The 21,184-nt window shown below is 40.4% G+C and overlaps 1 protein-coding gene across 1 annotated transcript in view; it reads right to left on the reverse strand.

Moving 5' to 3' along the window:
• Positions 1-286: 286 nt before the first annotated feature.
• The window catches only part of TET2 (tet methylcytosine dioxygenase 2), a 30,164-nt gene continuing 9,266 nt past the window's right edge, over positions 287-21,184 (reverse strand). The window contains exons 3-9 of the mRNA XM_065405386.1: positions 16,077-16,170; positions 14,633-14,841; positions 13,157-13,307; positions 10,817-10,906; positions 9,269-9,406; positions 6,897-7,257; positions 287-1,689 (exon numbers count right to left, since the gene is read on the reverse strand). Of these exons, the coding sequence (XP_065261458.1) occupies positions 287-1,689; positions 6,897-7,257; positions 9,269-9,406; positions 10,817-10,906; positions 13,157-13,307; positions 14,633-14,841; positions 16,077-16,170 (2,446 nt within the window). The remainder of the gene's footprint in view (positions 1,690-6,896; positions 7,258-9,268; positions 9,407-10,816; positions 10,907-13,156; positions 13,308-14,632; positions 14,842-16,076; positions 16,171-21,184) is intronic.

Here is a 21,184-nt window from a genome sequence, read left to right on the forward strand (position 1 = left end):
GGAGCCAGTGTTTTTAAAATGTAAATTGTGAAACACTTTTTTTTTGTTTTTTGCATAGGATGCTTTGGTCTTGTTTCCACATGCCATCTGTGACCACTTACAAGTCAGTGGAAAATAAGTGCGGTGGTAAGATTACCTCTTTTTGCTGGTGTGCTGAGGTTTTTCCATTGACAAGTTTAATGAAAATACTGTTTCTTTCCCTGCCCACCCCTCCCTGCAACCTAACTGAGAACTATTCGATTGACAATTTGTTTTTTAAAATGAGGTAAACAACAAAGGTGTGAAGTTATATATATCTGTTGTAAGGCCCTGTAACCCGTGTAAAGGCATATGGAGATGTAGTTACTGTGGAGTTTGTGGTGACTGACATAGTCCTTTGTGCAAGAGACTTGACAAAGCGCACATATGTTGGTTCTGAGGGTTCATGTGATTCAGTAGGCTCCCGCTTTGATTTTTTGCCATAAGATTTTTGAGGCACGTAATCGGGACCATATTTTTCACACTCCTCTTCTTTTTCTCTTGCCTTCTCAGCCATCTTTGCCTCCCACAGAGCCAGACCATGTTTTGGCTCATTCATACTCTTATGTTGATAGAAGACAAGTGATATCCTGGTGGGATGGTTCCTGTTGGGATTTTTCAAGGGGGTCGTTGCATGGAGCTCACGTTTTGCACATTCAATGAGAATTGACCCATGAGATGGGGCAACTGCCACTCCTCCAATATCTGCATCCAGAAAGCTGTGCTCGCTATCTGACCAGACATCATCGGGATCCTCTGCTTTTTCTGGATTCAGACTATCAGTTTTATTTAAACTATGTTGGGAAGTAGTCCTATCGTGGTTAAGACCTGGAAGCATATTAGACAACCCATTAGCTGTATGTGAAGTCATTTCACTATCCTTATTTTGGAGATGTAGTGAATGAGGAGGACCACTGAATATACTTGAAGCTGAGTGGTAATCATGTGCTAGATGTGAAGGTGGATGTAGGGGATGTTCACCATTTTTATTCATGGAAGTATAGTCCACACTTGGATTACTAAAATTAGATTTTAATCTTGAGGCAACATCCATAAAGTGGCTGTCAGTCTCAAGGGTGGAGTAAGGGGAAAAAGACCCTGCGTGGTGTACATTTGGTCTATTGGTGCAATTATTAAAAGGGTCTACCTGCATATTTTGGTTTCCATAATTCAAGTACTTGGAACCAAAACTCTGGTTATTCCCAAGTCTATGCTGGTATAGTGTATGAATGGGTGGCAGACTTAGTTTAGATAAAGGGTCTTGGCTCTGATACCTATATAAGTCCAAGTGTTGAGGTTGTGAAGGGTAGGAACCCAAGTAAGAGGGGCAGTTGTCCATAGGCATGTTTCCATTGCATTGGTAAGGTGGATATTGGTTATTTTGACTTAGTGATCCTGAATAAGGGTTCATAGGATTGGAAGAATTCAAATAAGACCCTGAAGGTTGTGATGAGGTTCTATAAAGGTTTATGGGGTTGGACCCTCCATAGAGATCTGAAGTGTATGAAGAGCTTGGATGAGCATTGGCTGGATTAGGCAGCCTCATGTAAAGATTGGCAGGACCTGAACCAGAGTAAGAGTTGACAGGGTTTGACTGAGGGCTGTTAGCGAGAGTACGCTGTTGATGTTGCTGCTGTTGTAGCACGGCTGGTCCTGAAAGACGTAAAAGATCTGCAGACGGGAAAACAAAAACAAAAAATGTTTACATTGACTCTAGATGAAAACACCAAAGCAATTTCCATTACATTTCCTACATAGATTAAAAGAAGGATCCCTTTCTAGAAAAACAAATACAATTCCTCTTACAGTTGACTAAACACTTCTACTTTTCCAAGTTTCTGGCAAGATGATATGTGAAAACTTGGAACAAAAGTCATAGTGTGACCTGTCCTAGAGAAGAGTCAAATGCATAAAATATAAGGGCTAAATTTTCAAAAGCAGCCTCTAAAAGGAACCTGCCAGATTTTTAAAGGTATTTAAGGTGTTAAGTGTTGCAGATAAGTGCCTAACTCCCACTGATGGAGAGTTAACATAGAGGGTGTTAGGTACCTATCTGCATCTCTAGACACCTAAATACCTATAAATTCTATAGGCCAGAGAATCAGCGAAATATAGGGCTGGAAGGGACCTCAAGAGGTCATGTAACCCAGCCCCCTGGGCTGAGACAGGACTAGGTATATCTAGACCATCCCTGACATGTGTTTGTCCAACCTGTTCTTGAAAACCTCCAATGATGAGGATTCCATAACCTCTTTTGGTAACTTATTCCAGAACTTAATTACCCTTATAGTTAGAAAGATTTTCCTAATATCTAACATAAAACTCACTTGCTGCAGATTAAACAGATAACTTCTTGTCCTACATTCAGTAGATATGGAGAACAATTGATCACAGTCCTCTTTTTTGGGGCATAAGCTTTTGTGGGTAAAAGCTTATGCCCAAATAAATCTGTTAGTCTTTAAGGTGCCACCAGACTCCTTGCTGTTTTTGTAGATTCAGACTAACACGGCTACCCCCTGATACTTTAGTCCTCTTTTTAAAACCCTTAACATATTTGAAGATTGTTATCAGATCCACCCTCCGTCATCTTCTCTCAATGCTGAATATGCTCAGTCTTTTTACCCTTTCCTCACAGGTTTTTTGTTCTTCTCTGGACTCTCTCCAATTTGTCTACATCTTTCCGAAAGTGTGGCACCCAGAGTTGGATGCAGTACTCCAGCTGAGGCCTCACCAGTGCTGAGTAGAGCAGGATAATTACTTTGTATGTCTTACAAAGGACACTCCTGTTAATATAGCCCAGAATATTAGCTTGTTTTACAACTGCATCACACTGTTGACTCATACTCAATTTGTGATCCAGTATAACCTCCAGATCCTTTTCAGCAATACTACTGCCTGGCCAGTTATTCCCCATTTTGTAGTTGTGCATTTGATTTTTCTTTCCTAAGTGAAGTACGTTGCCCTTGTCTTAACTGAATTTCATCCTGTTGATTTCACACCATTTATCCCATTTGTAAAGGCTGTTTTGAAATCTAATCCTGTCCTCCAAGTGCTACCAACCTCTCCCTGCTTGATGTCATCCATAAATTGTATAAGCATATTCTCCACTCCATTATCCAAGTCATTAATTAAAATATTGACTAGTACTGGACCCAGGACAGACCCCACTATGTATGTCCCCCTCCAGTTTGACAGCAGACTACTGATAATTACTCTGATTATGGTCTTTCAACCAGTTTTGCACCCACTGTATAGTAATTTAACCTAGATTACATTTCCTTAGTTTGCTTATGAGAATATAATGTGGGCCTGTGTCAAAAGCCTTACTAAAATCAAGGTATCATGGTGACAGAGACCCCGTTGGGACTGCCACCTGATGTGCTGAGACTACCTATGAGTCCGTTTTCCCTGGCAGCTTGGAACTTCAGTAGCCTGTCTTGTTGAGCCAGACACACTAGCCTAGGGATCGGCAACCTTTGGCCCACGGCCCGCCAGGATAAGCATCCTGGCAGGCCAGGCTGGTTTGTTTACCTGCCGTGTCCGTAGGTTCGGCAGATCGCGGCTCCCACTGGCCATGGTTCACCGCTCCAGGCCAATGGGGACGGCGGGAAGCGGTGCAGGCTGAAGGATGTGCTGGCCGCCGATTCCCGCCACCCCCATTGGCCTGGAGCGGCAAACCACGGCCAGTGGGAGCCGCGATCTGCCAAACCTGCAGACGCGACAGGTAAACAAACTGGCCCGGCCCGCCAGGGTGCTTGCCCTGGAGGGCCACATGCCAAAGGTTGCCGATCCCTGCACTAGCGTGATGCAAACACAGACCCAGGTCTGAACCATGTCCCCCACAAGCTGCAGGCTTAACTGAAAACAGCTTAAGAAGTGCTCCTGTCTCCAGCACCCAGATCTTAATGGGGACCAAACCCCAAATAAACCCGTTTTACTCTGTATAAAGCATATACAGGGTAAACTCATAAATTGTTTGCCCTCTATAACACTGATAGAGAGATATGCACAGCTGTTTGCTCCCCCAGGTATTAATTACTTGCTCTGGGTTTATTAATAAGTAAAAAGTGATTTTATTAAATATAAAAAGTAGGATTTAAGTGGTTCCAAGTAATAACAGACAGAACAAAGTAAATTACCAAGCAAAATAAAACAAAAACACGCAAGTCTAAGCCTAATACAATAAGAACCTGATTACAGATGAAACCTCACCCTCAGAGATGTTCCAATAAGCTTCTTTCACAGACTAGACTCCTTTCTAGTCTGGGCTCAATCCTTTCCCCGGTACAGTCCATGTTTCAGCTCAGGTGGTAGTTAGGGGATTTCTCATGACTGCAGCCCACTTTGTTCTGTTCCACCCCCTTATATACCTTTGGCACAAGGCGGGAATCATTTGTCTCTCTGGGTCCCCACCCCACCTTCTAAATGGAAAATCACCAGGTTTAAGATCAATTCCAGTACCAGGTGGCATGGTCACATGTCCTGTGAGATCCCAAGCCTTCATTCTTCCCGGCCTGACTGACAGGAAGGCTTGCAAGTAAACAGAGCCATCTACAGTCAATTGTCCTAGTTGATGGGAGCCATCAAGATTCTAAACCACCATTAATGGCCCACACTTTGCAAAATTACATATTTCTAGTTTCAGATACAAGAATGATACATTTATACAAATTGGATGATCACATTCAGTAGATTATAAGCTTTGTAATGATACCTTACAAGAGACTTTTTGGATGAAGCATATTCCAGTTACATTATATTCACACTCATTAGCATATTTTCATAAAATCATAAGGAGTGCAACGTCACAATCATGTCTACTGCTTTCCTCCATCCACTAGGCCAGTTGCCTGGTCAAAGAAGGAAATTAGGTTGGTATGATATGATTTGTTCTTGACAAATCCATGTTGCCTATTACTTATCACCTTATTATCCTCTAGGTGCTTACAAACAGATTGTTTGATAATTTGTTCTAGTATCTTTCCTGATATCAGTTACACTGACTGGTCAATAATCCCTCTCTGTTATCCCTTTTAAAGATAGATGCTATGTTTGCCCTTCTCCAGTCCTCTTGGACCTCATCCATCCTCCATAGGTTCTCAACGATAACTGTTAATGGTTCAGAAACTGCTTCAGCTAGTTCCTTAAGTACCGTAGGATGAATTTCATCAGGCCAGGCTGACTTGGATACATCTAACTTACCTAAATATTCTTTAACCTGTTCTTTCCCTATTCTGGCTTGCATTTCTTTCCCCTTATTAATATTAATTGTGTTAAGTCTCTGGTCACAATTTACTTTTTTAGTGAAGATGGAAACAAAATAGGCATTAAACATCTCAGCCTTCTTGATGTCTTCCGTTATTAGCTCTCCTTCCCCTAATTAGAAGACCTACACTTTCCTTTGTCTTGCTCATACTGCTAATATATTTATAGATCCTCTTCCTATTGCTTTTCATGTCCCTGGCTAGATGTTATTCATTTTGTGCCTTAGCCTTTCTGATTTTGAATGTACATGCTTGTGCTATTCTTTGGTACTCCTTGTTAGTAATTCATCTATGTTTCCATTTTTTGTAGGATTCCTTTTTTATTTTCAGATAACTAAAAAGCTCCTAATAGACCTTTTGGTCTGTTGGCCTTTTACTATTCTTCCTATCTCTCCTTTGCATCAGGATAGTTTGCTGTTGCACTTCTAATATTGTCTCTCAGAGAAACTGCCAGGTCCTTCTGAACTCCTTTTTCCTTTAGATTTTCTTTCTATAGGCTCTTCTTTTCCAGTTCTCTGAGTTTGTTAAATTCAGCTTTTTTGATGTCCATTGTCCTTATTTTGCTGCTCTTAGTTTCCTTAGAATCATAATGATAAAAGCTATCATTTCATTTTCACCCAAATTGCCTTCAACCTTCAGATTCACAACCAATTCCTCACTGTTAGTCAGAACGAAGTCTAAAATGGCTGTGCCCTTGGTTAGTTCCTCCAACTTCTGAAACCAAAAGTTATCCCAATACATTTCATTTTCTAAGACTTCTGTTGTTAAAGTCCCCCATTACTACCAGGCCTTGTGTTTTGGAGAGTTCCTTTATGTGTTCCAGGACTGCCTCATCCACCTCCTCCTCTTGACTTGGTGGCCCATAGTTAGGCTTGGCAGGATTTAATATAAATCAATATATGATGGTAAACATTGATTTCACTTGACACATTGAAATGGATGGAAAAAAAATATTGATCCGCATTGGTGGGAATGCAGTCTCCCCTGCTTGTGCCTTCAGGGATTGGGTGTCACCAGCCCTGTAGCAATGCGGTGAGCCATCTGCAGCTGCGCTGTCATGGCCTCGCTCACTCACTCACTCACTCACCCACCATCCAGGAGTGTTCGAGCCATCCTCGGGCAGGAAATTTTCGTCAGTACGCCGTGGCTGCGGGCTTGTCCCCTCATTGCAGTCCTGGCTGGGGGTCTCTGCTCTGTCAGGCCAGGACTGCAGCCACCTCCATGCCTTGCTCCCCAGTGTATTGGGCCCCTGGGTCATGTAGAGATCCCCCTGCAGCCCCGCTGTCAGTACTGCCCAAACCCCAGCCCCAATCCTATTCTCCCCTTAATTTCCAACAGTAAAAACTGTTAAAACAAAAAAATCTTAAACAAAAATTAATAGTCAAAATTTGAAAAAAATAAAAATCAAATTTTGCCAAGCCTATCTATAATAGACCCCTACAATGATATCACCCCTGCTTCTCTCCCCCCCACTTTTTATCTTTACCAGAGACTTTCAATTAGTCTGCCTCATGGTTTTCTCAAGGCTCTTTATAAACTGCCTTCATTTCTATGGTTAATTACTGTTACTGTTGTTAACAAGTGTACTGACTAATAAAATATTCTTGCATTTACCTGCTAACTGTTTTGCATGACCTGCAGCCTCCGAGCTGGCTTGTTTGTGGCGTGCTGCTGCAGACTTATCTTTTTCAGTTTTGCTAGAGCTATTCTCCAAGGAGGAAAGCTTTTCTGCTGCCGCTTTCTTGGCTTCTAACTTCTTTTGCCTGCATGTCTTAACAGGCTCTGCCAGCATCCTGACTTTGCGCCTAAAGGAGCTGAGGACTTGGATGCTGCCATTCTTCTTTTTCTGTTCCTGGCCTTCAGTACTTCCAAACTCATCCACATCAGAGACTCTGTATAATGGGAGTACATGCAGCTGCTCATCTTCTGGCATTTGGCCAATTTCACGATTGTCTTCTCTGGTTAGTGTGCACACCTGTCCAAAAGGTATGGTAGAAAAACGATCAAAAATCAGCGTGAGAAGAACAGAAAACTCTGTGGAGTTTTGGCCTATTTTGCATTACACTGTCAGCTCAGATAACTCTATAATGGCAGGTAGTTGACCACTAACATCAGATTGCAAGGCTCATGACATAACCGATGTAATGCTGAATAGAGCACCCAATGTAGGTATCAAATGAATGCTAACCCCTGCCCCCCCCTCCTTTTTTTTTTTTGGAAAATTGTTTAAGCTTTAACTTCTTTTTTTGCTTCTAGATTCAGCATCCAAGCGTGCAACTTCCGTCCCACCCCCCCCACCCCCGCCACCTTTCTCATGTTTGGCAATATTAAGGGACACTTTATATAAAATGTGCATTTTCCTCACATTCCATATTCCACCTGGAAGTAGGCAGGATAGCCATGTGTTCCCAAAAGTTAAGTGAATTCTTGGGCTAATGATTCCATGGTCAGGAACTGAAATGCTAGGCTCCCTGGAACTCTACAGCCAGCAAGATTTTTTTTAAGTTGTGGCACGATAGCTAGCTACATATTAGCAATGCTGTTTAGTATAAAAAAAAAAATCCCATGACATTACATATACACTTCTACCCCGATATAACACTGTCCTCGGGAGCCAAAAAATCTTACCGCGTTATAGGTGAAACCGCGTTATATCGAACTTGCTTTGATCTGCCAGAGTGCGCAGCCCTGCCCCCCCCAGAGCGCTGCTTTACCGCGTTATATCCGAATTCGTGTTATATCGGGTCGTGTTATATCGGGGTAGAGGTGTACTTTTAAAGACCACCCTAAAATTCCAAGGGCAGCGTGATGGTCTGGCAGACTCTAGGGCCTTGTACTGGAATGCAGGCTCCTTCATTGAGTCAACCTCACATTAGATATTTGAATGCCAGATACAGATTCAAGGAACTGCTGCAGAGACATAGCAGTAGGCACATCTTGTGAACTCCATCCAGGATATAAGATGTGATGGGGGTATCTCTCAAAGGGAATGAGAAGCTGCAAGACAGAAAGATCTGCAGGAAAACCAGCCAGTCTTGGGGAGAAAACTCAGACGGAAGTGTATATTTTGTTAATAGTGTTTTGAAGAAAGTCAAGCCCCAGGAAGGGAGTAAGTTTAGACTTTGTAAAAGATTTGGATGTTCTGCTCAGACCATGGTGAGAATAGCACCTGCTTACACGCACTGATGCAGTTACTTCAAATTACAGCAAGCTAGTCACATTTTTTTTTGCATATTTTCACTGACAGCATGCAGTAGATAGAAGTAAGCCATAAACTCTCCTATTCAATGAAGCCAGCTAGCCTTGCTCTGCTATATTTTTCAGTGTCGAGTTCTGGAGAGTAGCAGAGTTTTGTGGGACAAGAGCAAGGGTTTTATTTAGTACTGGCCAAAGAATAGAAATGATATTTGAGAGGATTTTGACATTTGTTTTTATTCTGATTTGAAATTAAACCTGAAAATTTTGAATTTTCTGCAAAATAAATTTGAGGGAATAAAATCTTTCCACCTCAAAATCTTTTGGTTATAATATAATATGAAATAAAGTTGAAATTTCAAATGTAATACAAAATTTAAAAAATTCAAAGTGAAAAGTCATTTTGAGAGGAAAAATCACAATATTTCACTCCAAAAATGTCAAAATATCAAGTTTTAGCATCATCGTAAATTCCCCCCCCTTTTTTTTCTCCAAAATGGAATTTTGGCAAAATCAAACTGATTTCACTAACTGTTTCAATTTCAAACTATATTTTCCAGTGGAAAACTGTGCCACTGAAGTTTTTCAGCCAAATCTATTTTAGATCTTTCTCTAAAGTCTCATTTAAATGAAAAATCCTGTACGGATTGCACATTTTAGCTCCAGCTACTGATGAATATCTCTCCTTTTAGCAGTTAGCTTTATGTGCAAGCTTAATAGAAATATAGATAATGAATTAAATATGAGAAATCAGTGCTGAAACAAGGCAGCTTTATGCAGCACTGACTTACCAATGTACTCCCATTCTGCATATTGTGCAAGTCTCTGTGAGCATGAGCACAAAAATCCAGGCAGGCAGTGACCCCTGAGAATGGACGACCTTCTTTTAAACCAAGACGGCACTCTGGCGCTCTGTGTTCATACTCAATCTGGAAACAGAAGTCAAGTAATCACTGAAACTTATCTGGACAGCCCAGTACATGGAATTACTACTGAATACCTTAGCCTCCTAATATCTTGGCAATGGCAGAGTATAGTTCTTAGAGGTGAACAATTCCAAGAAATTACTTTACGGTAATAAAAATGAGAATACAAGCTCCTCTTTCTTTTCTTGCTACTCAGTTCCATGTTGCCTTCCATTGTTCAAACTCCATGCTTCTGTCATTATTATATTTGTGTATTTAGCTGACAATACTTCTCCTTCAAGATTACTTTTCATTTTCCTGGCATTGGCCCGTTTCTTCAGATGATAAGTTATAAACACAGGCTCAGAAATATTGAACTACTTAGGAAGAGTGCATTTCCTTGGAAAACTGACTTCCAATGGGCTGTATGGAGAAGTCAGTGCAGAATATGACCATTAGATTGTAATTTCTTGGCACATTGACAGTCTTTCACTATATTTGATATAACAACAAGCATGATGGTGCTCAAAAATAGATTATTGATAATCAGCACAATATTTTCTATTGTGTTTTCATTACTAATTTTGTGAAATGTTCACACTGAAATCACAAGTCGCACACAATTCTTGGTTTCACATTTTATTAGAAAGTTAGAAGTTGTCAAAAACTTCATGAAGATTCATGAACCTTTCAGGTGAACATGGGCCCTATTTTGAGTAAATTTATGGGTTGGCATTAAAATGTGAAATTTGAGGTTTGGCTTCCACACCAGGAAGAACCTGGCTAGTTTGGTGATTATTTTTATTTTTAATTTGAGATATTTATTTCAATCAAATCTGAAAATCAAAGCAAAGTTTGAGAGATGTGAACCTGTGCAATCTGAAACAAGAGACAGAGTTTGGATTCAAATCTGGATTAGAGTGAGGTTAAGGTTCTGGTTCAAGGCCAGTACAAAGACAGGGATCATGTTCAGATTCCATGGATGCATGAGATGTTCTTGTAGAATAGATTTGGGATACAAATGACCACTTACTTTTTGTTTTTAAGAGAGATACAATCTTTCAAAATGAAAGGCTCTTAAAAACATGAAGTGCTCTAATATTGCATATCCATATGCAATAATGGATTTGCCCTGGAACCAAACATGCAGAGACAGGTTTGGATTGGAGTAAATCAGGGAAATCGAACATCTGTCAATTTAGCCAGTGAATAATGCTGAATCTGGAAACCTTAAGGACCTTATCAATCACAGGAGCAAAGTGTTTGCTAGTGTGTTAAATGCTATATAATGTATTGAGTGAGCAAGATTTAGTCTAACATAAGAGCAATATTGGCACAATCTGTAAACAATAACTTAAAGCAAAGAACATGCATTGGCAAAGTAAAGCAAAGATCAGATTATTTTAGTGACTTTGCCAACTCTTTTTGACCTACCTGGTTGTTATATGCGTCTGGTGCAAGTTTCTTGTAGGTAGGTGCCATTAGAGTTGATAGGTTTTGCAAATTGGACTCTAGCTTTTCTTCCTGTTATCAGATGAAATAATGTTAACATATTATCATCTAACCACCCATATTACTATATATGCAATCTACCATCTTTAGAAGCTACTGGACACTATGATACTACAGAGATGACTGGTATAAATGCCTAATATGCATTGTAAATGCCTTGTAATTCTTATAGTGATCCCTTTTACTGTTTTTAAAAGCACAACATATGTCCAGAGATGAGCTTCTATGATCCTTATGAGGAGGCATCATATAACGCTCATCTGATTTATAAGAAAAGATGTACCCTACTATGTAAAGGTTAAACCCAAGCATGATATGACTAATTATTACAGTTTAAAAAAAAAAAAAAAATCTCCCCTTTAAAAACCTTGAGAGAAAAAAATAAAAGAAAAAATAAAAGAATGCCCAATCAGCATCAATTTAATCCATCTAATTTGAGAGTTTTACATTCTGAAATCATAACACTTCAATACAATGAAATTATCTCTCTATGTAGCAATTTAAAATTATTGGAATAGTTCAGACTTTGAAAAAATGACAGTTTTTGAGCAATCAAGAGTTGTGGGTGTGGCTAGTGTAGAACAATTTGGGATACAAATGACCACTTACTTTTTGTTTTTAAGAGAGATACAATCTTTCAAAATGAAAGGCTCTTAAAAACATGAAGTGCTCTAATAAATTTAAGTTGCTCCACTATTTTCTCATGCCCAGAATCCTAATTTCAGATCTGTTTCTTAAATTAAAAATACAGGCCTCATTCCAAGTTTTTAAAAAGCAGCAGATTTACACAGAGAAATGTAATCATTTTGGGAATTTGTATGTTCATGAAAGCATGTGAAAAGCTGTGAAAAATCTATCAGTTTTGGTATGCACTAATTTGGTTAAAAAAGTTTGACCTGCTAGTTTCAATCTGAGTTCTGGGTTCACAGGAACCCAAAATCACAGTATGACATTATCAAAAACCTTTCACTGTGTCCCTTTTTTTGGGTTGCTATCAAAACCTGGAACCATTATGTTGCTTTCCTTTCCAGCCTACAAGTTACAACTCATAAAATGTCACTTCTTCTTTGAGTCTTTGTGTAGATCCCACGTGTGATACGTATCACGCTTTCTTTGTTGCAGTCTCATCGAGCATAGGTATTTTATAATAGAGGGGAAAAAGAGGGTCAAAAGTTACAACTGTCTCAGTGATGCTAACATTTTTAATAGAATATCAAGTGTGCTAATATAACCCACAGACCATATGATGCCTGCTAGATAGAGTACAAAGGCATAAAAATGTCACATGAACAGATGGTTTAAAAAAAAAGTAAAAAAATTCCATGATAAATGTTATCAAAATTCTTGCCTTTTTCATAAAAATTTTGAGAATCCAAAAAATGTGACCAGCTCTCTAATTACATGATAAGTCACTGACTATATGTCTGAAATGCTAAATATTATGGGTTTTGCATAAAATGCCCCCAGCTTTTAGTATGTTATGTGGCCCATCCATCAGCAGACAAGCCCCATCGTAGGGGACACATTTGCACTTGTATGTGCCAAAAAAGTAAGCCAGGCAATCAGTAGAACCCTCCACAGAAAGGCAGCCCATTAACAATTAGCAGCCCTGTTAGCTGAGGGTATCAAGAACCCACTGGAGACAGAACTTCAAAATCAACTTGTTCCCCAGCTACAGGCACGGTTGCTGAGCTCTATGACATGCTTTGATATGATCAGCATGCAGTTCTGGGTCCAGTACTTACAGCATCTTAGAGGCCACTCTGGAAACCTTTCCTACACTGTTGGCGAGGCAGCAGCATCCACTGAATGAGTCCTCCCAGTCCTTTCATTCTTTCACTCCCACTGTATCTCACGGCTCCCTCATACTGTCTCCATGCAATTTAGTCCAGCTCGGAGCTGCAAAAAGTTATATGCCTCAACCTAGTACATCCTGTATTCTGCCATTGTGGAAACTGCATGTGCAAAGGTTGTCTGTGGGCCTGATATAGCCACAACTGTTCTGGGTGTGCCCTTTCTTGCTCTTTCACAAAACCTGCATATATCGTTTCATGTCTCATGGTTTTGACCTACTGTCAGCATTTTGGCAGTCAGTTAAGCTGGCTCAGTGGCAAGGGTAAATCCATTTTGACTACTTAATTTCCCTATGTGGGTGGATTTCAAATGAGATTCTGGCCCTGTGTCTACTGTACCTCAACTCCACAGGAACAACAGAAACATTTTATACAATGAGGCAAACTTCACTTTAAAATTAACACCAACCTCTTTTGGATCATCCCCCAGCAGCTTAAACTTCCTTGGGACCTTGCTTCTGGCAAACTTGCACCCATTGTAGTACATGCTCCAGGAGCAACCAAAGGAAAAAGAAGCACCACAAGTCTCAGGGTCCAGCCCTTGACATGCACAAGTCCGTCTAAGGAATAAGAGAAACATTTATGTGGCTATCAACAGCATGTAGAGCCGTACATGGGTAAAAGTCTGCATGCTTGAAAATTCATGCAATACATGTCAATAATGTACATGTTCATGTATATGGGGGTAGAGTTCTTTTGTGTGGCATTTCTCCTTATTTGCCCACCATCAGTGCAGGATATCTGCTTCTTTTTGGCTTTCTGTGCTTGAATAGCCTGGGCAGGTTTTGGCCCCATAAGATAAAACTTTGTCGAATAAGTGGTCTCTTGACTTCCTAGGAAAAACTAGTTAACTCACTGCTGTTTGCCAACTGGGATAGGACTAAGTTCCTGAAACAAAGCCATGCCCATGCTACCAAAAAGAGAGAACAGAATATTTGTAATAAAGTAAGCCTTGTTCTGAATGGCGTTTCTTTCTGTGTATAGCCATCAAAGGGAGAAAGAGATAAAGGAGAGCAAACTACAATTTCCTAGCTGTAAAATAGTTGACTCAAACAAAGATGTTACAAATCATTAAATATTTTGACAGACTATGAAGGTTTTGTTAGCCACTAAGCTTTTTAAAGTGCTTCTCTGTTTAGATGAAGCCTTGAGAGAATTTGTGCTCACTTCTCTAATTTTTTTGTGGGTGAGGGGAGATTTAAAATGAACTGTCATTAAACACTGTAGCCACACAACTTAATGGTATATAGAAATTATACAGCTAATTCTCTTTATGCACTCCCGTGAGCCTAGATGGGAAAGCACATATATTGAATGTCTGTTTTATATTGAGATATTTTGTAATTGTGAGTGCAGAAAGAGGTCTTCATTGACTTTAATGAAGCTTAATCTGTCTCCCACCCAAGGACAGTAGGGTTTCAAAATCTCAAAAGTAGCTTGCTCTCGAGAGAAGTTTCTTCAAGCCCTGAATATGTAATTTGAATTGGCTAATTTTAAAAGCGGTGTATGTACACATCTTGCAGCTTTTGAACTAAAATCCTCCCCCCCCTGCCATGACTTCACCGGTGTTACATGGGGTGAAATCCAACACAGAATTTGTCCTACTGGATCTAGATAAACTTGTGTGAGTCAAATTCTGCTCTCGATCAGACAAGGGCAAGTACAATTACCACCGAAGTAATGGGCCCTGTTGTGTTCTCATTTACACCAGCCTAAATCAAGAGTGACTCCAGTGAGGTTAATCGTGACACACCAGTATAAAACCAGTGAGAGGAAAATCAGATCCAAGACTTAAGTGGAACTTGTGTTTGTTTGAGAGCCGCCCTTTTGGCTGTAGCTTGATTGCATACTCAAGGGGAAGGAGAATATGATTTGTTTCACTTACTCTTCATTCAGGGCACACCGTCGGTTTGTGAGTGTGCCATACTTCCTTAGAGTGTCGGTGAGTTCAGAATACAGCTTGTCTGCCAGACTCAGGGAAATCCCCTCCCATACCAGGATAAGGATCACTATCACTGCGGTTTCACAGGTATGGCCAGCTCGTTCCCGCACCAAGCAAAGCAGCTTTTCTTCGTCACTACTTCTACGAACTACCTGCATGTACGGCAACACCATCCCCCCCAAAAAAGGCATTTCTTAATGAGAAGCAAGAGAACATGAAACCTCAACAGTAATGGTAAAAAGTTACATTTGCCAATATATGTTTTCCCCCTTGATGCTTCTGACACACAGATTCTTGCCTCCATTGAGTAGTATAGTGATAAGGGCCAGGATCGTTCCCTTCTGTTTCCTGAAACTGAGGGAGTCTAGATGAGATAGATCCTGTCCGAAGAGCACAGAAGAGTTGGGGAAGGTGCAATGCCACCTTTGCAGAATATCTCTGAGCCAACAGAAATGTGTCCAGGAGGGTACTATGGCAGAACAGAGCACTGCTGTAGTAGGGGGGCAGGAAAAGCTAGATACTCCCCATGGTATTTCCCTCTGCAGAGACGGCAGTAGATATTTGTACCCAAATAAATCCTCCCTAAAGCAACAGTGAATAATTTAGGCCTCTCTTCTACAAGAGCCACACAGATTGGGGGAAGAGATTAGAAAAGCTTCACAGATGAGCCTGACCTCATTTCTCTCCCCTGATTCCTGCTGTGCCCAGATGATAAATTACAAACTTGAGGTCAGCCTCTGTGTTTTGTGACCTCATGTGCCCTTATTATTAATTATCATGTGTAAACATTATGGCAGCACGCATACGGTGGTAGGTATGTGAAGTTCAAACGAAGTAGGAAGACAGTTCCTGCCTCTCAGTGCCCATATTACTGTGGGTATTTCTACAAGAGGGTACAGTCTGGCATACAAAAAGACTATCATTAAAAAGGCATCAATTTGTCCTCATCTTGTTTCCTATCAACCGACCCGAAGTACTCAGTAATGATCATGCCAGAGCAGACAATGTTTACTAAAAGAGCGTGCTGGCCTCTGTTGATCAGAAAGTGTATTTTCAAAACATTGTAGTAGTGCTGTTGCACCTCTAAATTATTTCTACACTAAATGTAACAGTAAGAAGCGTGTCTAACATTCTGGATCTTATATCTAAAAGAATGTATCTTCCTTTTCATAACTCTAGGCCAAATTTTGCTTTCACTCACATGCATGCAACTCAGCTGAAGGAACTGCAAAGGTGTCAGGGCAGAGACTGGCTCAGAGTGGGCAAGTGGGCAGCCTGAGATATTGTTGGTACTTAGCTGTTTTAATTCTACTTCAACTAAAATAAATACATGAATGAATGATCAAACTGAACTAGATTATTAAGGACATGTAGATATCACTCTTACCCATTTAGCAATAGGACATCCCTGAGAACTTTTGCCTTCTTTTCCAGTATAGATGACCCTCTCAATCCTTATAGCTTTACCCTTCTGTCCAAATCTTAAACAAACAAGCAAATAAAAAAAATAAAATAAGCAGCTGAATTTGAATGTGGTCTGCACAAATACTTAAAATTTGAGCACATTTCTTCGTCTTATCTTAAGAAATAAACTCTTAGCTCTAAGCAAGAAGGGATGAATCATAATGTTTCAGTCTTATTCATATCAGTACAATAATATGTTGCTATGGTGAAAGAGGCCATTTTGCAAAATGTATTTAGTTGGTCATAAAGGATTAAAATTGTCCATCTGTGCTAAATTTTTCAAACCAGATAGCTCCTTTCTATAGTGAATTTGCTGTATTTGATCATTTGGAAACACTCATTTGATAGGTATTTTAACCCACCCCCTTTTTTTTTAAACTGTAGGTAGTCATTTTTTCAGTTTATCGTTGTCATGGAATAGTTGGGATGCAATAGTTACATTCAACTCACTTTCTATACTGACTTCTGCTTTAGACACAGCATAAATCAGCATTTATTTTAAAACATGCTCGTAGATTATCATCCATTCCTAGTCACTTGTTGCATTTAGTTATTTAGTATGGATAAGGATTATGCCTGCCTTCTATACCTAAGCAGGGCTAAAGGATACACTAAAATAATGCCTTTGATAATGTGTCTGTAAACCTTTGCAGATTTGGAGATCTGGTTTGATCTTGGTGTAAATCAGGAATAATTACACGTTTGGAGTGGAATCTGGTCCAAAGTTGTGAGTGTGTAAGAACCACAGGCAGTAGCATACAGCCCAAAGGGGAGATAGTCAGCCCTCCATGCCCCCCCCCCGCCCCGCAATGAACCAGCTGGCAGTTTGAAGCCTGTGCTGTGCAGAACAATCACTGCATGATTCGTTGTCATTTCTAAACACACTCCTCCTTCCGTGTCCCCCAGAGGCATTTGCCTAAGGCCATTGCTGATGTTGTGGTACCCTTCTGCACAACACAATAGCGTACCAAAGTTGAAACAGCCCACTTAGTTGCAAATTTGAACAGCTCTCAGTAAATGCAACATCATGGTTCCAACAGAAACATTAACTTAGCCACATTTCATAACTGGGCCAATTCCTGTTTTTAGGTGGACTTGTGCAACTCCGTTGACATCAGTGGTGTTGTATGGACATAAATGAGGGTAGCATTTGGCCCAGATCACCGTCTACTATATATGTAGTATTCTAACTAGTAATAGAAAGCATTACATGTGTGTCGTGTGGCAAAGTTAACTCTGCTATTGGAACGTTCAGTTTTGCTTTTCTTATTTATGTGTTCAAATTAAATACAAATGTTTGTTTTAAATTTTCTTCATGAGTAAAAGAAGGGGAAAAAGGACTAATTCCTAGATGTGGTGCTATGGAGTTGCAATTCCATACTACCCCAGGTAATTATATAGCTAAAATCCCAATCATGTTGGACTACACATGTGGTAAAGGCAATTAGTATATCGCCTTTTTCCTAGTTAAAGGCTGAGATGTTAATGTACAGCTGTTTTTAAAAAAAATTAACCATGTGCAAAACAGTTTTAATTCTTTATAAAACCATTTTTTCCTACCAATTAGCTAATCAGGTTGCACTGCAATATGTTTCTATAATATTAGTCTCACAACAGTAAATTATACAGTGAAGATAAGATATACTTTTTATCTCTTCTGACCTCTTTCCTTAAGTTGCAAAATAGGAGCTGATAGTTTTGAGTTATGTGAGCAGTGTAGAGGGTGGATGAGGGAAAAGATAAACACACGTTTCCATGGATTCATGCGAGACATTTGTTCTCACATAACTAGAAATTCCAGACCTAGCTTGCTTTGTAGATCTGAAGACTTAAAAATAAAGCCAAGTGTGTTGAAAGCCAGTTCAGTAATGTCAATGTTATGTATGTTTAAACTCAGCAATTGCATACATGTGTTTTAGAATATTTGTATAGTTATTTCAGTGTGTTTTAAAGGAAGGTTAACTTAGGGATGCAGTATTAGCTGTAAGAGCCAAATAGCTTTGTAGTTCCTCAGCCATCTTGAACCACACAGCTCCTACAATATAAAAGACTCCCAGCCTGCTTCTGTTCAAGTCATTTTTGAGCTTTTCTGGTGAAGCCAGCTGAGGGTATGAGGGTTGTCAACCAAAATACCTCTAGATCTTCTCCTTATGCCAAAACAGCAGAAATTAAATGCAAAAAAGTGAATACAATAAGCTGTGAAATCAAGCCCTCAAAAGTCAAAAAGTTTGAAAAATTAAGGTTTCTTCTATAACGCTGCCAAAGTCTCATATGTAGGATTTTCTGTTTTATTGATTAAATGTAAATATTAAGGCCTAAATGGTAGAACTAAAGCCCTGAGCTGGGAATGCTGTGGAGTCACAAACATACTGCATCCCAGGTGCGGCCTGTGCCACCTTCTAAAGATGCGTGCTCCCCTGCGCAGTGAGGAGTGTGGGATATGGTCTACCCACCCTATCAAGCTGCCCTGCAGTGGCTCAGGAGCATGAGTACTAACCACGGGGCAGACTGTCAAACCCCAAATTGGTTGTGAGTTCCTTACTCAGATTTCACCAACCAATTATCAAGTGTGAACTCCTCAGGCACTACAATAGCCTTCACATGGAGTCAGAGACAGTCCCGTTGGGTACTCCGATCTGTCTTGCTACCCAGGTGAGCCTGCCTTTGTGATAGATGAACTCATACACCAAAGATCACAGCAATATTCAGGCTACCCCCAGTCCTAAAAGACTGGTCACTTATCCCAGATCAGTTGCACTTTATATCTCACACCAAAGAAAATGCTTGTAGCCAATCATATAATAAACTATCTGAAGATTTATTAACAAGGAAAAGGAAACAAGAAAGTTGTTTACAAGGTTAAAGCAGGTAAACATATATACACACAAATGAGTTCCAATCTTAAGTTTCAAAAAGTAATAGAAGTTTCTATAATAAACAAGCTCTAGACATCCTTTAGGGCTAACCCAGGCTAAGCACTGGAGATCTTTTTTCTTATGCCCAGTCATCCTTGCCCCCCAGAGTCAAAGCAGCATAAAGCTACAGTTCCTTCTTGTTAGGGGGTTTTATTCCCTTCACTTGTGCTTTGAGTTGAAAACTCAGCTGATGGGAAGAATAAACTTGGATGTCTCTACTGGTCCTCTATCCAGGGTTTGGGGTAGGAATTAGGTTGGGTGATGGTGTGTACATTTCTAAAATCCAAACAAAATCTCGTGGTTTATCCCTTTTAGGTACCATCACAACAGGAGACACCCAGGGACTTTCTGATTTAGTGATCACTCCCACGTCTACCATGCTCTACAATTCCTCCTGAATTTGTCTTTGCAATTCACTATTAGCATAGGCTCTGCTAGGAGCAGGGCAGGGTGCTGTAGTTTCAATGGAATGCATTATTTGTTAAATTAAACCCGGGAGGTTGGAAAATGAATGCCCCTGCCTGTGGTATTTCAAGAGAACCAATATCTCCCGCTTTTGGCTAGGTTCAAACCCTCTCAAATCTCAATGCTCTCCGGAGTAGCCTCTTCGTTACTTTCCTTGACCAAATCCATTAAAGGCGAAGAAAATGTTCCCTCAGAAGTATAACAAATCATATTCATCGCCATCTCTCTGTCATGGTGAGCCTTCAATCTATTGACATGTACTGTTTGCACAGCTCCCCTGCCATGGGGTTTCATTACATCATAAGTGACCTCATTCCCTCTCTCTTTTACTTCGAAAGGTCCCTCCCAGCAATCTTGTATCCTGTTTTCCCTCACAGGAATCAATACCAAGTCACCTATATAGAAGGCTTTCTCTAGCATGCCTGTCATACCAAGCTTTCTGAGACATCTGACTCCTTTCAAGGTTCTGATGCACTAAGTCCATCATAGCCATTAAATTGTCTTTAGAATGAGTGGCATTCTCCCCCCCCAGGCTTTCCTAACTCCTCTGTACTACCCTCCCAGAGTCTTGAATTAAATCAAGAGGTCCCCTCAACTGTCTCTCGTAAAGGAGATCAAAGAGGGAAAACCACGTAGACTCTTGGGGTACACAAACAAGGGAGCAAACATCTCAGTCATCCTCTCACACATCCTCATCATAGACTTCAATAGCCTACTGAATCTTTCTACCAGCACATTAGTTTCTGGATGATTGTGGTGGCCTTTATATGCCTCACTCCACACAACTCCTGTAACTTTCTGAAAACGACAAGCATGAAATTTGCAACACAATTTGACAAGATTTCCCTGGGAAAACCTACCCTGCTATAACTGGTCATTAGGGCAGTAGCCACAGGTTCCACTTGTACATTAGATAGAACTCTCATTTCAGGTACCTGGTGGCAGAATCCACCACAGCCAGTATACATTTCTTTCCATTCCTGGAAGGTCTGGGTAGGGGTCCCACAATGTCTACAAACACTTTGGCAAACACTTCCTTAATGATGGGCAATGGCTGCCAAGGTGCCTTGCAGAGTCCATTTAACCTTTTATGCTTCTGACATATGACACAACTCTTACAGTATTTTTTTCCTGTCTCACACATGTGAGGCTAATAAAAATTCTGTTGGAGCCTATCACAGGTTCCCTTCACCCCTAAGTGTCCAACAAAGGGGCAATCAGGAACTACCTGCAGCCACGCTGTCCTGTACTTATCAAACACAAGCACCTGCTTGCAAACTTCACCACGGTGCCTCTTTTTCCTTATGGAAGCCTCCCTCTACAACAAACCTCCTTCTAGAAAAAAATCTACCCTTTCCTTCCCCAGTCAGGGTATTATTCTGAGCTGCACTCCTCTCCTGGTGCAGGGAAGGATCAGCCTGTTGAGCCTCAATAAATTCCTTTTGTGTTTCACTTACGTTAAGAGCAGACTCTGGAAAAGCCATGGAATCTCTGGGGAGAGACTGTTACTCACAGCTTATAAAGGACTGAGGGTATTTCCCTCCCCCTTGCAGCCCTCCCAGCTGGCTGTAGATAAGCCAGGTGAAGTACAGCTATACTCTTTCTGGCTGCAAGTTATGACATTAACCTGCTTAGACATGGCTAAGGTATC

The sequence above is a fragment of the Emys orbicularis genome, chromosome 5, assembly GCF_028017835.1.
Source record: "Emys orbicularis isolate rEmyOrb1 chromosome 5, rEmyOrb1.hap1, whole genome shotgun sequence".
In the NCBI taxonomy this organism is placed as follows: domain Eukaryota; kingdom Metazoa; phylum Chordata; order Testudines; family Emydidae; genus Emys; species Emys orbicularis.